Source organism: Homarus americanus, unplaced genomic scaffold (genome assembly GCF_018991925.1).
Source record: "Homarus americanus isolate GMGI-L3 unplaced genomic scaffold, GMGI_Hamer_2.0 scaffold47924, whole genome shotgun sequence".
NCBI lineage: Eukaryota > Metazoa > Arthropoda > Malacostraca > Decapoda > Nephropidae > Homarus > Homarus americanus.
In genome coordinates this window covers 11,032-25,773 of record NW_024737505.1, presented here as the reverse complement: position 1 = coordinate 25,773, position 14,742 = coordinate 11,032, and the positions used below count along the sequence as shown (strand labels likewise).

At 38.6% G+C, this 14,742-nt stretch overlaps 2 protein-coding genes across 2 annotated transcripts in view; one reads left to right on the top strand and one right to left on the bottom strand.

Moving 5' to 3' along the window:
- The window catches only part of LOC121873458 (exocyst complex component 3-like), a 49,404-nt gene extending 43,189 nt beyond the window's left edge, over positions 1-6,215 (bottom strand). Inside the window, exons 1-2 of the mRNA XM_042377042.1 lie at positions 6,033-6,215; positions 5,233-5,402 (exon numbers count right to left, since the gene is read on the bottom strand). Of these exons, the coding sequence (XP_042232976.1) occupies positions 5,233-5,402; positions 6,033-6,140 (278 nt within the window). The 5' untranslated portion in view covers positions 6,141-6,215. The remainder of the gene's footprint in view (positions 1-5,232; positions 5,403-6,032) is intronic.
- Positions 6,216-13,552: 7,337 nt separating this feature from the next.
- LOC121873460 lies at positions 13,553-14,239 on the top strand. Its single transcript, XM_042377045.1, has one exon. The coding sequence runs from the start codon at positions 13,553-13,555 to the stop codon at positions 14,237-14,239; it is 687 nt and encodes a 228-aa protein (XP_042232979.1).
- The last annotated feature ends 503 nt before the right edge of the window (positions 14,240-14,742 follow it).

Here is a 14,742-nt window from a genome sequence, read left to right as displayed (position 1 = left end):
CTGCAGGTTTTTTTCATGACAGTGTTGAGAATATCCCATTCGGTGTTGGGAATTTGGTTGTTTGTTGGGTTGTTTATCAGCCCATGTTTGAGCTGCTCTCTGAAAGCAAGTGCTATCACTGAATCCTCCAGATGCTTGGAATTAAAACCTCTCCTGGAGGCTTGTTGCCTCCGCTGTTTTGGGGCGACATGAAGTGAGAGCTTGGCTCTGACGAGCCAATGATCAGTGTCAGAGTGGTCTGAGCCATGCATGGCTCAGGTGATGAGGACATCCTGGCGATCTCTTTCTCTGACAATGATGTCGTCAATGAGATGCCAGTGTTTGAATCATGGGTGGTGCCACAACCCTGGAACTTGTCGGCCTGCCTAAACAAGGTACTGGTGATAGTGAGGTTGTGCGCAGCACACTTGCTGAGGAGGAGTAGGCCGTTGGGATTATACTTGCCTAGTCCATTTCTCCCTATGATTCCCAGCCAAATGTCAGCATCTCTGCCAACTCTTGCATTGAAGTCACCTAGGAGCACAACCCTATCTTCTCTAGGGATACAGGTTAACACTCTGTCAAGGTCTGCGTAAAAAGCCGACCTGATGAAGAAGGCATGACGCGAGTGATTCAGTGGGACTCGGAGCGTCATGAGGTGCTTGTTGATCCTAACAGGCATTTCAGTTGGCCTAGTATGTATTGGCGGATGGCAAAGCCAACTCCATAAATGCGGTTTCTCTCCGCAGCAGGATTTCCCTTCCAGAAGAAGGTATAGCCAGATCCCCTTTATGTGAATTGACCCTCGTCTGGGAGCCGGGACTCACTAATGGCTGCTATGTTGATGTTATACCTAGCCAGCTCTTTTACCACAAGGACAGTTCTTCTTTCAGGATGCTCATTTGTGCCAGTATCCAGATGGGCCCTGACATTCCATGCAGCAACCAACCGACCATAAGAGGTTGTATAGCTTGTTTTTGTTTGGATCTGTGATTATGATCGTGTTTTTTTACTGCATAACGGTGACCTTACTGGGTGTGGTTGCCCAGTCAGGTTGGTTCTTTAGGCAGGCTATGTTTTAGGGACCTTTTCTTGCCCCCTCCCCATGTGGGGTGAGCAGAGTGGCTCCTCGAAAGGGCTGCTCAGTCGCACAAACAGGACCGGATTGCACTGCTGCCAAGATCCCAGTGCATAAACGACCATCTTATCTATCCCGCCGATGTGCAGAGTTATGACTAGACTCCCGGCAATCATCTCTACCTGTCCTAGTGGCCACTCGTCTGTTGTCATAGGACTTTTGGGGGTAAAGAGGTTTTGATGATGATGAGAAGTATGATGAGCTGGATGATGGCTACACGAAAGTTGGTTTATGTGGTGAGGCAGGAACGCAGGCTGCAACCACACATCTTGGGTCTCCCTTTCCCTGATCTAGTGGTGCAAGTGTTGCAATGGACTGCCGATAGCCCAGTTTGTTGGGTTTTGCCCTAGTAGCCTGTCCATCATGCATTGCCTTCGTCCGGCAGTGTAGTCTTTGGATTCCCACCTATACCTCCGTTGGGGACTTCCTGGAGCTCTGTAAGCATGTCTGCCTGATGCTGGATCCACCACAGATTTTTCATTCGGGGTTTACCCCGTAGCCTTATACCTACCAAGGTTAATCCTGCAAGGCAGCGGGGCAATGGTGGGTAGGCACCAGGATGTGTCCACATGCCAGTGGGCTTATGCGCCACCCTTCTGGGGCCCACTGCTGCTCTGAGATCCCCTGCTGGTCTGGCCTGGGCCCAAGAGGCACCCAGTTACCGTGTGTTGTCCACAAGTAGGCACACCGGGAGTCTTGATGGTGAAGAGGCTTTGTATTGGCAGGGGAGAACTTATGCAATTTGTTTCCCTGTTTGCCACGAGGGCTAGTCAGCAACAGCAGCTGATAGCAAGAGGAAGCAAGCAGTGCTTGCACCTTAACACTAACATAATGCTGCCACACTAGATGCATTACACCACCCTGTGCACGCATGCACGCATTCACACATGCATGCATACATGCACGCACACACACACATACATGGGAATTAAGACAACAAGCATCCAGTGAGGGTCTTGTTATGTGACTGCCTGGTGGCGAGAAAACATCAGCTGTTGAGGAGTGTTGGCAACACTGGAGCATGTTACACTCCTTTCTACTCCATCTCTCTAATTACCCACACCTTTCTGCTTTCTCACTCCATATTTTTAAATGTTATGTAACGTAATGTTGAAGGGATACAACTTTGCTCATATATTCTTATACTTACCACAATCTCCTTCAATAATACTTTAGCTTTTGTTCAAGATATTTTCATGTCAAGAGACCCATTAATCCCCCACCCAAGAAGGAATACTGCACATTATTTCATAATCGGAATTTGCTCCCACACCTAGAAATAAAACTTGTGAATATTTTCAGATTTTTTATTTTATTTATTTTATTTTTTCAGAAAATTCTCTTGATTTTCAACCTCGGGATTTGTTCCCAAAGCTGGAAATTTCTGGACAAATCTGTCTTCTTTGGGAACAATTTTCTGAGAAAATTTCAATTCCAGCTATCTGAGAGATTTGGGTTTGAGGGATTCCGCCAACGGAGATATTACTGTATAACTTACAGCCATGAATTTAATAGTTCTTGGTAAAGATTTCAACGGACTTAAAAACACTTAGTAAGGACTACAGTAGTAGGTTAATTATACTTTAGGTTGAATTTATAATAGAAATGTACAGAAAATCCTGCAGGTAGTAGGCAGCTACCAAACAGGGAGGTACTACCGCCTGGGAAGATATTGGAAGCATAATGTATTGTCTAATGGTAGACCCTGCTGCCATATGGCATCACAAAAACTGTGACCAAGTCCCAGGCTGCTGATCTGACTTTCTGCCTCATTCACACACAATTGCAGGGTCTCAATTGTTTCTCTTACTTTGACAACACAACATACAGTTGTACCCCACTTAACGCGGTCAATTGAACCCAGAGGGTCCCGCGTTAAGTGAAATCCGCGTTAAGTGAACAACAGAACATATGGGATTAATTCCAATAGAAACCGGCCCGACCCCCAAACTCCACTTTTTGAAGGCACATACCTATGTTGTAGTAAAAATAACATCTTAATTTTATGATGGTATATGCACACAATTAATACTTAAGAGAAATAGAGAAATACAGTCGCCAAGTTAATGTCCATTCAAATAATGGACTCAACTCCCTCCCCCTCTCACACTACACAGCCGGCTAACAGATGGTCGGTCGGTCCCTCCCTCCCCCCCCCCACCCCCCACCAACCGTCCCAAGGAGATGTGTGGGATAACCTCAAACTAAAGTTAGGAAAATATAATTGACATTGCTGGATTCCTTGTAAGACCAGGAATATTTTGAATATAAATGTCATATATTTTGCACAAAAGATAACATAGTTACCTAGAGAAAAATTTTTATCTAAAAATTGTAAGTTTAAAGCAAAATATATGATGTTTATATTCAAAATGATCACCAAATTATAAGAATTCCAGCAATGTAAATTATATTCTGACCGGGTAATTTGTATGAATTTTATGAGCTAAAACAAATATCTTCAGTTAATAAAAAAAAAAAATCTTCACGACACTATCTGTCAATCAAAGTACCCCACCTTGCCTCCCCCCTCTTCCAACCGCGCGGTCAGTCCCAACCCTCCCCCCCACCCCCCACCAATCCTCCCTTCCAGAGTTTTTAACATTTAGTATTAAATAATACCTCAGATTAAAGTTAGGATAATATAATTGACATTGCTGGATTCCTTGTAAGACCAGGAATATTTTGAATATAAATGTCATATATTTTGCACAAAAGATACCATAGTTACCTAGAGAAAAATTTTTATCTAAAAATTGTAAGTTTAAAGCAAAATCTATGATGTTTATATTCAAAATGATCACCAAATTATAAGAATTCCAGCAATGTAAATTATATTCTGACCGGGTAATTTGTATGAATTTTATGAGCTAAAACAAATATCTTCAGTTAATAAAAAAAAAATAATCTTCACGACACTATCTGTCAATCAAAGTACCCCACCTTGCCTCCCCCCCTCTTCCAACCGCGGTCAGTCCCAACCCTCCCCCCCACCCCCCACCAATCCTCCCTTCCAGAGTTTTTAACATTTAGTATTAAATAATACCTCAGATTAAAGTTAGGATAATATAATTGACATTGCTGGATTCCTTGTAAGACCAGGAATATTTTGAATATAAATGTCATATATTTTGCACAAAAGATACCATAGTTACCTAGAGAAAAATTTTTATCTAAAAATTGTAAGTTTAAAGCAAAATATATGATGTTTATATTCAAAATGATCACCAAATTATAAGAATTCCAGCAATGTAAATTATATTCTGACCGGGTAATTTGTATGAATTTTATGAGCTAAAACAAATATCTTCAGTTAATAAAAAAAAATAATAATTCTTCACAGGGTAACAGATGGTCGGTTGGTCCCTCCCTCCCCCCCACCCCCCACCAACCGTCCCAAGGAGATGTGTGGGATAACCACTAAATTTTAATAAATAATACCTCAAACTAAAGTTAGGATAATATAATTGACATTGCTGGATTCCTTGTAAGACCAGGAATATTTTTAATATAAATGTCATATATTTTGCACAAAAGATACCATAGTTACCTAGAGAAAAATTTTTATCTAAAAATTGTAAGTTTAAAGCAAAATATATGATGTTTATATTCAAAATGATCACCAAATTATAAGAATTCCAGCAATGTAAATTATATTCTGGCCTGGTAATTTGTATGAATTTTATGAGCTAAAACAGGCAGTCAGGCAGGGTGGCGGGTGGGGCAAATCTAAAAATAGCGTCTCGGACACTCACCGCGTATATGTGGAAAAAATCCGCGTTAAGTGAAAGTTCAGCTTTGGCAAGGCACCGCGTATATGCGAAAACGCGTTAAGTGAAACCGTTAGGCGGGGTAAAACTGTACATATATTGTTTCTCACTCTTTGATATTTTTTTTGTATTTCTTTATGGTTCTTTATTATTAATATTATTATTATTACATTTTCGCCCACCAGGCCCGTAAAAAAAAAAAAAAGATACGTTTTGGTTAAGATAAACTGATATGTTCTGCTGATACAGATATGAACTGTTAAAAATTCTCATAAAGATTTAAACAATAAATGATTGTTAGAAAGATTTCCTTTGAGTAAAAAAGGGAAAAAAAAATATACTTACTTTTGGTGAAGATGAGAGTAATCATTAAAGTAGTCAGAAAAAGTGAGGCATATTGTATCCATGGGCTCAGTGTTGTTGAGCCAGCGAGTAGTGAGAAGAGTGGTAAACTGTTCCTGCAGGTCCTCCAAGGCCTCCTCCAACAAGTAGTCACACATTAAATCTCGCAAACGCTGGAAAATTTATAATTATAATTATAATCAGTCAACAGAATCTAGACTTCTCTGTTGAAGAAAGATTTTTATTATTTCTCCATTATCTAAATATTATTGCATACAGTTGCTCACCAACTGACATAAACAGTTTTGAGGGCAGGAGGCTGATAATTCCATCTGCATGCAATTGATGAAAATGAATGAAGAAACGTGCAGTCTGGATAACAAGATAAGAGTGATTGAAGTAATAAAAAAAAAGAAGAAAGTATTGGATCTGCAAGAAAAACACACACAAAAAACAGGGTAATTGAGAGGTGTGCTGAGAGGTGTGCTGAGAGGTGTGCTGGGGTCAAATGAAAGTGTAGCTGGAGTCAGGAATGTCAAAAAAGGTAAAAGTTGTGGCTATGTTGTTAAGTATATAATGATTGGGTTATGAGAATTCCCAGTCTTAAAACACAACTCTGTTTTCTTTTCCATAATATTTAAGGTCCACAAGTACAGGTAACACAACAAGTGCTTGGCACACATTAATCCCTTCACTACGGGGTTGCCACTTTTAATGTTTTAGTTTGCCAACACAAGAAGTTAAAATGATGCAGCGAAGAAACTGAAAAGTTATTAAAAGTACTGTGGTCATAATTTCCTTACTTGGTAGACAGTGAGCAAAGCATCAAACTCGGTGGCAATCTTGGCATCATTCTGGGTAGATCCACCAGGCTTCCAAAACTGAGACTTGATCGTCACCATAACATCCATCAGCCCTTGGCAGCTGTTGGCTAGTGCTATAATGTAAGTTGTAAAGTACTGGATCTGTTAATGAATACAAAAATATCCAAATGTTAAAAATTATTCCATAGTATAATATATACTTAATACAAATGTATTGGAAGATATAATAACACATTAATTAGAGAGAGTAAATCAATAATCTCAACTGCAGTTCTTAGTACAGTATTCACATTTTATATTTTGTATACAATCCAGTTTTCATTATTTGAGGGTTTCCATGACGACCTGAGGATAATCTCGCCCAGTGTGGTGGGAATGTTCGCTGGGTCAGGTGTTTTATGTGGTTTGTATTGTTCACTTCATCGTGTATATGTTCCTCCCACTACTACAGTCGACCCTCGTTAATTCGGACCCCTTTAATCCGGATTTCGGGTAATTCGGACAAAATCTGAACTTTTTTTTTTTTTTTTTTTTTTTAGGAATATTACCTACGCAGACCTTAAGCTAAAATGCTGGTCCACCCACTGCTTGGATAAAACACCGGCGTCTTTTTGGTTAAATGTAACATCACCACCACCAATAGTGTGGGGGGGGGATGCAACTTTTAGCTTCAGACATGAAAAATATTTACCATTTACTGCCAGTAAACAATGGAAATGTAAAATATGTACCAATTAGTAATGAAAAGTTGTGCAGTTCCTTCAGCAAATGAAGCTCGCCAACTTACAATAGGCTAAATTACCTTACAACGTGTTTTCAGTAGTCTATGTTGAAGTTCTTAGCACAGGCTAACTTATCATATCAGATACGGTATCACAGTTCTCATTGATCTACAAGAAATACTGGTAATAAAAACCTTTTCGATATTTCACATGTAATATAATACCCGGTAATCTACTTCAACCTCCTATTGTTTACAACGACGCATGACGCACCACCAGCTGTTGAGTATCAATCAGCTAGACGGTACACGTGTTTTTCGACTCGTTTTCAGTTAAAAAACTGTTATATCACATGTATATTTTACCTAAACTGCGCCTGAATGAATATATTCTCGGAAATAAATAGTAGTTTTGCTGAAACGTGATGTATTTTAATGTAAAATAGGATAAAACACATGACGAAAACAAAAAATTTTACCTAACCTTCCGATGTTCAAGAGAAGTCACTCGTTTTTTGCTAGTTTTTGGTTAAAATACTGTTATATTACAATGGCATTCTATTCATACTGTGCATGATATAATGCATTCACGGAAATGTAATATTTTTGCTGAAATGACGTACGTATTATAGTGGAAAGTGGGATAAAATCGTGACGAAAACAATGACTTTCGCTTTCGTTCGTTCAAAAGATGTTACCGTAATCGCTTTACGATTGGTTATCAGTTAAAAAACCGTTGTATTACAATAATATTCTATCCTAATTGACTTGAATAAATACTACGATACCATATTTCTGAATATTTTCATTAAAATCCATCCAAATCATTTTCCTTGTCATCGTCTGCAGCACCAAACAGCTTCTCCCAGTCCTCTCCTTGAACAGGGCTAGAGGGTACGTGTTTTTCGAATCGTTTTCAGTTAAAAAACTGTTACATCACACGTATATTTTACCTAAACTGCGCCTGAATGAATATATTCTCGGAAATAAATAGTAGTTTTGCTGAAACGTGATGTATTTCAATGTAAAATAGGATAAAATACATGGCGAAAACAAAAGACTTTACCTAAGCTTTCGATGTTCTTGAGATGTTATTGGTTTTTTTACTAGTTTTCGGATAAAATACTGTTATATTACAATGATATTCTATTCATACTGTGCTTGATATAATACATTCACGGAAATGTAATATTTTTGCTGAAATTACATACATATTACAGTGGAAAGTGGGATAAAATCGTGACGAAAACAATGACTTTGAAATATAATGCAATATTAACCCCTAAATCGGTTAATTCGGACAATCGGCTAAAACGGACACCCTCCTCCCCCTATTAGTCCGAATTAACGAGGGTCGACTGTATTTGTTATCATCTTCCTTTGTAAAGCAATTTATATATTTTTATTCTTAATATTATACTGTATACCAAATATCGCCTTTTTTTGGCCTCATAAAACATGTCAAAACACAAAAAAAATGGAAATTCATATAATGTTCACACACACACATATGTGATTGAAAACTTTGTAGGGAATAAAACCTTGATGTGCATGTTTGGGTTGCTTGATGGAGGAGCACTGCTTGGGAAAGGATCAATGCCAGGTGGTATTGTTGGTACAAGATTAAGGCTGAATGCTTCCAGTATGTACTCAAAGTGTTAATCACTGACTCTTTAGCCCTTTCTGTCCTGAGTCACAACAGCTGCATCTATGAACTCCAATGGAAGGAGTAACAACTTGACAGTGAAAAATGGGCTCTGTCATGAGAAATGACACATGCTGGTAAAATACGCCATCCATGTAGTTTGTAGTCATAAATGAACATATTGTACAGTTCTAAGAACATCAAAATACAGTGATATCCCCGTTAGCCGGAACAATTGGTGCAGAGCAATTCCGGAGCTGAGAGATTTCCGGCTAACCAGGTGGCTTTCTCAACCCCAGAAAAATCCCCCATCCTCGGAAATATTTCCGGTTACTGGAAATATTTTTCGAGTGTCTAAACTATGCATCTTGCACAAACAAATACAACCCACATCCTCAAAATGTTTCTGTGTGCTGAGGAGTTTTCCTAGAGTCTAAATTACCGGAGTCTGTAAAAGCAGTTCTAATTAAGTTAGAAACTCCATTTGTTAACTAAAATAATCCAGAATACTGTACTGTTGTTTATCTTAAAGTTTGATTAAATAAATATATTTAAAAACTAAAAATCTATATACGGGCATGAATGAAGCTGTGTGTTACAGCAAAGACTGGTATTTTCCACTCCCATGGAGCAGTGGGGGATTAGTGGGTCTCATGTAACTGACCTGACCTGATGCAATGTCAGGTGGAGGTAGGGTGGGGGATTAGTGGTCTCATATTACTGACCTTCTGATACAATGTCAGGTTACCTACTGTTGGGTGGGGGATTAGTGGGTCTCAGGACCTGAAGATGTCTTGAATAAACATGAAAGCTAAAATACAGTATTTTTTATACTTACACTTATCACATTGTATCCTTTCAACATTATGCTACATATCATTTTAAAATGTGGAGTGAGAAAGAAGAAAGGTGTGGGTGATTAGAGAGATGGAGTGGAAAGGAGTGGTAACATGCACCAGTGTTGCCAAGCACTAAGCTCCTCAACAGCTGATCTTTCAATTCACCACCACGCAGTTAACCACACATAAATTTATGTCATACAATACGGGGGTGTGTGGGTGGTGTTAGGGTGTCTGGGTGTGATGTGGTGGTATTAAATAATAAATAAGCAATATTGTATTGTCAATGACAGTCATTCAATGAATAGCAGCGTACTGGAATTGTCACTACTATTCATCAAACTACTGTACTATCATTAACAATACAATATTGTTTATTTATTATTTATTAATAAATACCCCAACACCAGCCATATGGCATCAAAAAAATTGTGACCAATTCACAGGTTGCTGATCTGACTTTCTGCCTCATTTACACACAATTGCAGGGTCTCAATTGTTTTTCTTACTATTGACAACACTATTTATTTATTTTTTAATTTTTGTATTTATTTATGGTTATTATTAGTTTATTTTTTATTATAATTTGTATTAATTTTTATTAATTATTTGTATTATTATTATTATTATATTTTCGCCCCCCAGGCCGTGATGTGGGTCAGTGTCCTGAGCCCGGGTGGGCTAATCCCCGTAAAAAAAAAAAACATCATACACACACACACACACACAACATCTAGTTCACAGTCTTTTGTGTGAGACACTGTGAGTGGGAGGCAAGGTGCAGGCAGGGAGGCTGGCACTCCCCTTTTCACCAGTGATCAGCCTCATATGTTGTATGTTTTATCTTGGTTAATATAAAATATTAAACACATTTGAAAAAATATGATGTATAATTATTAATTTGACATCAAAATTACATGAAAAGTCGAATAATAAGGCAATTATTTCACCCAGACCTCTCTACAGGGAGGAAGGTCGGTGGCACGTACGCTTAACCATTGCCAAATTTCCCATTTTTTTTATTTAATAATTACATTACTGATACATTATAAAAAGCATTGTACTGTATTGTGTATGGAGTGCAGGTATTAATAGGCACATATTATTACAGTAAACATATCTTTATTACAGTATTACCCCGCCTAACGCGGTTTCACTTAACGCGTTTTATCATATAAGCGGTGCCTCGCCAGAGCTGAACTTTCACTTAACGCGGAATTTTTCATCATATACGCGGGAAGCGGCGCGGGCACGATGCGCACAAGGTCGCCCAGTCATCAAAACATTACCGAGTTCTTCACCCGCCACCCACCACAGCCGGCCCAAGTCAGTGATAGTGATAATTATAGTGAGGATATGGACTTATATGGCCTTTGAGGGGTTTGACAAAGAGGCCCTGCAAGCCTCTGTGGTGGATAGTGATACAATTGATACAAGTGATAGAGGTGAGGGCCAATAATCTGCCCTCTGCCTCGGAACCAACCCCCCATCCCCGTGTGCCCAGCCATCTTTTCTACTAATGCAAGTGTTAAAAAACCTAATATTATTGATATTTCTCTTAATTATTAATTGTGTGTGCATACCATCATAAAGTTAAGATAAAATTTTTACTACAACATAGTTGTGTGTCGTCAAAAAGTGGAGTTTGGGGGTCGGGCCAGTCTCTATTGGAATTAATCCCATATGTTCTGTTGTTCACTTAACGCGGTTTTCACTTAACGCGGTACCCTGTGGGTTCAATTGACCGCGTTAAGCGGGGTACTACTGTAATTAACAAAAAAAAGTAAAAATTATTACAATGGGAATGGCAGGCATGGGGACTAGGGGAAGACGAACCTTTTTGGGGGGCATGTGGTCAGTCACCCCCCCCTCCTCAAAGCTCCACCTTTTTACTCCATACTGAATTAAATATTTTACCAATGATAAGACATACACCATAAGAAGCTGATCATACGAGAATATATAATAATAAATGTTGGAGGTGTGTGTATCGCTGTAATGGTATTAATAGCTTGGGCCCTTTTCTCAAAATTTATAAAATACAGTAATGAAAATGAATGAAATTAGAAGTAAGAGATTTATAAATTGCAATAAGTTGGATGGTCCATCATTATTTATATTTTTTCATAAATACTGTACAGTAGTACCCCGCTTAACGCGGTCAATAAAACCCAGAGGGTACCGTGTTAAGTGAAAACCGCGCTAAGTGAACAACAGAACATATGGGATTCATTCCAATAGAAACTGGCCCGACCCCCAAACTCCACTTTTTCCGACACAATACCTATGTTCTAGTAAAAATAACATCTTAATTTTATGATGGTACATGCACACAATTAATACTTAAGAGAAATAGAGAAATACAGTCGCCAAGTTAATGTCCATTCAAATAATGGACTCAACTCCCTTCCCCTCTTCTCACACTACACTGCTGGCTCTTCCCTCTCTGAGAAATTTTGGGGAAAACCACTAAATTTTAATAAATAATACCTCAAACTAAAGTTAGGATAATACAATTGACATTGCTGGATTCCTTGTAAGACCAGGAATATTTTGAATATAAATGTCATATATTTTGCACAAAAAGATAACATATTTACTCAGAGTAAACGTTATATCTAAAATTTGTATGTCTAATGCAAAATCTATGATGTTTATATTCAAAATGATCACCAAATTGTAAGAATTCCAGCAATGTAAATTATATTCTGGCCGGGTAATTTGTATGAATTTTATGAGCTAAAACAAATATCTTCAGTTAATAAAAAAAAAATATTCTTCACGACACTATCTGTCAATCAAAGTACCCCACCTTGCCTCCCCCCCTCTTCCAACCGCTGGTCGTCCCAACCCTCCCCCCCACCCCCCACCAATCCTCCCTTCAAGAGATGTTGGGTGAAAAAACTAAATTTTAACATTTAGTATTAAATAATACCTCAGATTAAAGTTAGGATAATATAATTGACATTGCTGGATTCCTTGTAAGACCAGGAATATTTTGAATATAAATGTCATATATTTTGCACAAAAGATAACATATTTACTCAGAGTAAACATTACATCTAAAATTTGTATGTCTAATGCAAAATCTATGATGTTTATATTCAAAATGATCATCAAATTATAAGAATTCCAGCAATGTAAATTATATTCTGACCGGGTAATTTGTATGAATTTTATGAGCTAAAACAAATATCTTCAGTTAATAAAAAAAAAAAATATTCTTCACACGGTAACAGATGGTCGGTCGGTCCCTCCCTCCCCCCCACCCCCCACCAACCCTCCCTACCAGATGTGTGGGAAAACCAGAATATTTACCTTTTTAGTAATAAATAATACCTCAAACTAAAGTTAGGATAATATAATTGACATTGCTGGATTCCTTGTAAGACCAGGAATATTTTGAATACAAATGTCATATATTTTGCACAAAAAATAACATATTTACTCAGAGTAAACATTATATCTAAAATTTGTATGTCTAATGCAAAATCTATGATGTTTATATTCAAAATGATCATCATATTGTAAGAATTCCAGCAATGTAAATTATATTCTGGCCGGGTAATTTGTATGAATTTTATGAGCTAAAACAGGCAGGCAGGCAGTCAGGCAGGGTGGCGGGTGGGGGGAATCTAAAAGTAGCTCTCGAGCCGGACACTCTGCGCGTATATGTGGAAAAAACCCGCGTTAAGTGAAAGTTCGGCTCTGGCGAGGCATCGCGTATACGTGAAATCGCGCTAAGCGAAACGTTGTTAAGCGGGGTATTATTGTATACCTACGTATACAGTATTAAAAAATTCCTTAAAAATCTCGTGATTTTGTAATGTATTACTCATTAATGAGTCGCCCATCGTGCCACAAGTTGACTTGTGTTTCATGAACTATACAGTGAACCCTCGAAGATCCAGACTAAAAGGGGGTACCACCTGTCCGGATAACCTGATTGACTGAATCTTCTGGCGGATGTACTAAATGTATAAAAATGATAAATAATAATAAAAAAACACCAAAAATACAGTACAGTGGTAGCGGAAAGTTTGGGCGCAAAATTACAGGAGCCCAAACTTTCCGCTATTATCAAAACATACGATAAATACCAATTTCCGCTCAAACTTTTCGCTATATTTCAATGCTAGGGTTTGTACCGCTATTTAGGCGAGACAATACGCACTACTTGGCAACTCTGATTAGTCGCTTCAGTGAGCACATGGGTGCAGTGTGTAAACTTCTCTCACGCGGACTAGTCGTTTTTTTGCGTTTTGTTCTGTGTTTTTGCCTCAATATCTCTGTAATGGGAAGTGGTACAGAGCTGGGAAGAGACACAATTGTTGCTATTATAACCCTCTATAAGGAGGGTTATAAGTGTAAAGATATAGCCACTCGTGTGGGAATAGGAGTGCGCCAAGTTCAAAAGTGGATCAAGAAATTTAGAGACGGCGGAGGTGAGGATATTCCTACCCCCAAGCCTCGCTCTGGTAGGCCAAGGAAAATACAAAATCGTACTTCCAAGGTTATAAAGAGGCAGTTGGATAAAAATCCAACACTCACAGCTCGAAAACTGAAGGAAAATAACCCTGCACTGCTCCAGGACGTGTCTGTAAGATGTATTTCTGATCATTTACTCAAAGATTTACAATATCGCAGTTGTTGTGCTAAAGTTCTTCCCCTCTTAAGTGCAAAAAATGTACGGGATCGCATTGCTTTTAGCAAGAAATATAAGGATTGGACCCTAGAAGACTGGGAACAAGTCTTGTGGAGTGATGAGTCAACGTTTGTGGTGTCATCTGGCTGCAGGTCCAAGCGTGTCAGGCGTCCCAAAGGATCGGACCCAAATGACCCCCGCTACACAGCTAAAGTTGTAAAGCATGCTCCAAGTGTTATGGTGTGGGGATGCTTTGCATTTGGTGGAGTTGGCAATTTAGTATTTTTTGAAAAAAATGAGTGTAAATCAGCACAGTTATTTCGAGTTATTGTGTGATAACCTGCCTGAAAGCTTTGAAAAGTGTAACGCTAGCTGGTTTATGCAAGATGGAGCTCCTGCTCACACAGCTCGATCTATTATCCAGTGGTTAGAGGACTGTGGTGTAGATTACTTCAAAAAGTGGCCTGGGAATTCACCAGACCTAAATCCCATAGAGCACGTGTGGCATATCATTAAAAAAGAGCTTCAGGATCGTGACGCTTCGACAGTAGCGAAGCTAAAAATAGAAATACAGGATATTTGGGATAATATCATTCCCCAACACGTAGAAAAACTGGCAAGATGCATCCCACAACGTTTGGAGAAGGTCATCAAGCTTAGAGGAAAATCACTTGGCAAATAAGGTACGTCATGAGCCCTTTAAATATCTATTTAAATGTCACAATTGTTTACATTCGTCTTGCGCCCAAACTTTCCGCTACCACTGTACATATTATCCTGATCACCAGGATTAGTTTACACACTTTTTCCTGTGAAACAAACATAATTTTGAACAACAT

What these genes read in the sequence shown, in the direction of transcription:
- LOC121873460 (XM_042377045.1), top strand. Translation starts at nt 13,553, where the DNA reads ATGGGAAGTGGTACAGAGCTGGGAAGAGACACAATTGTTGCTATTATA.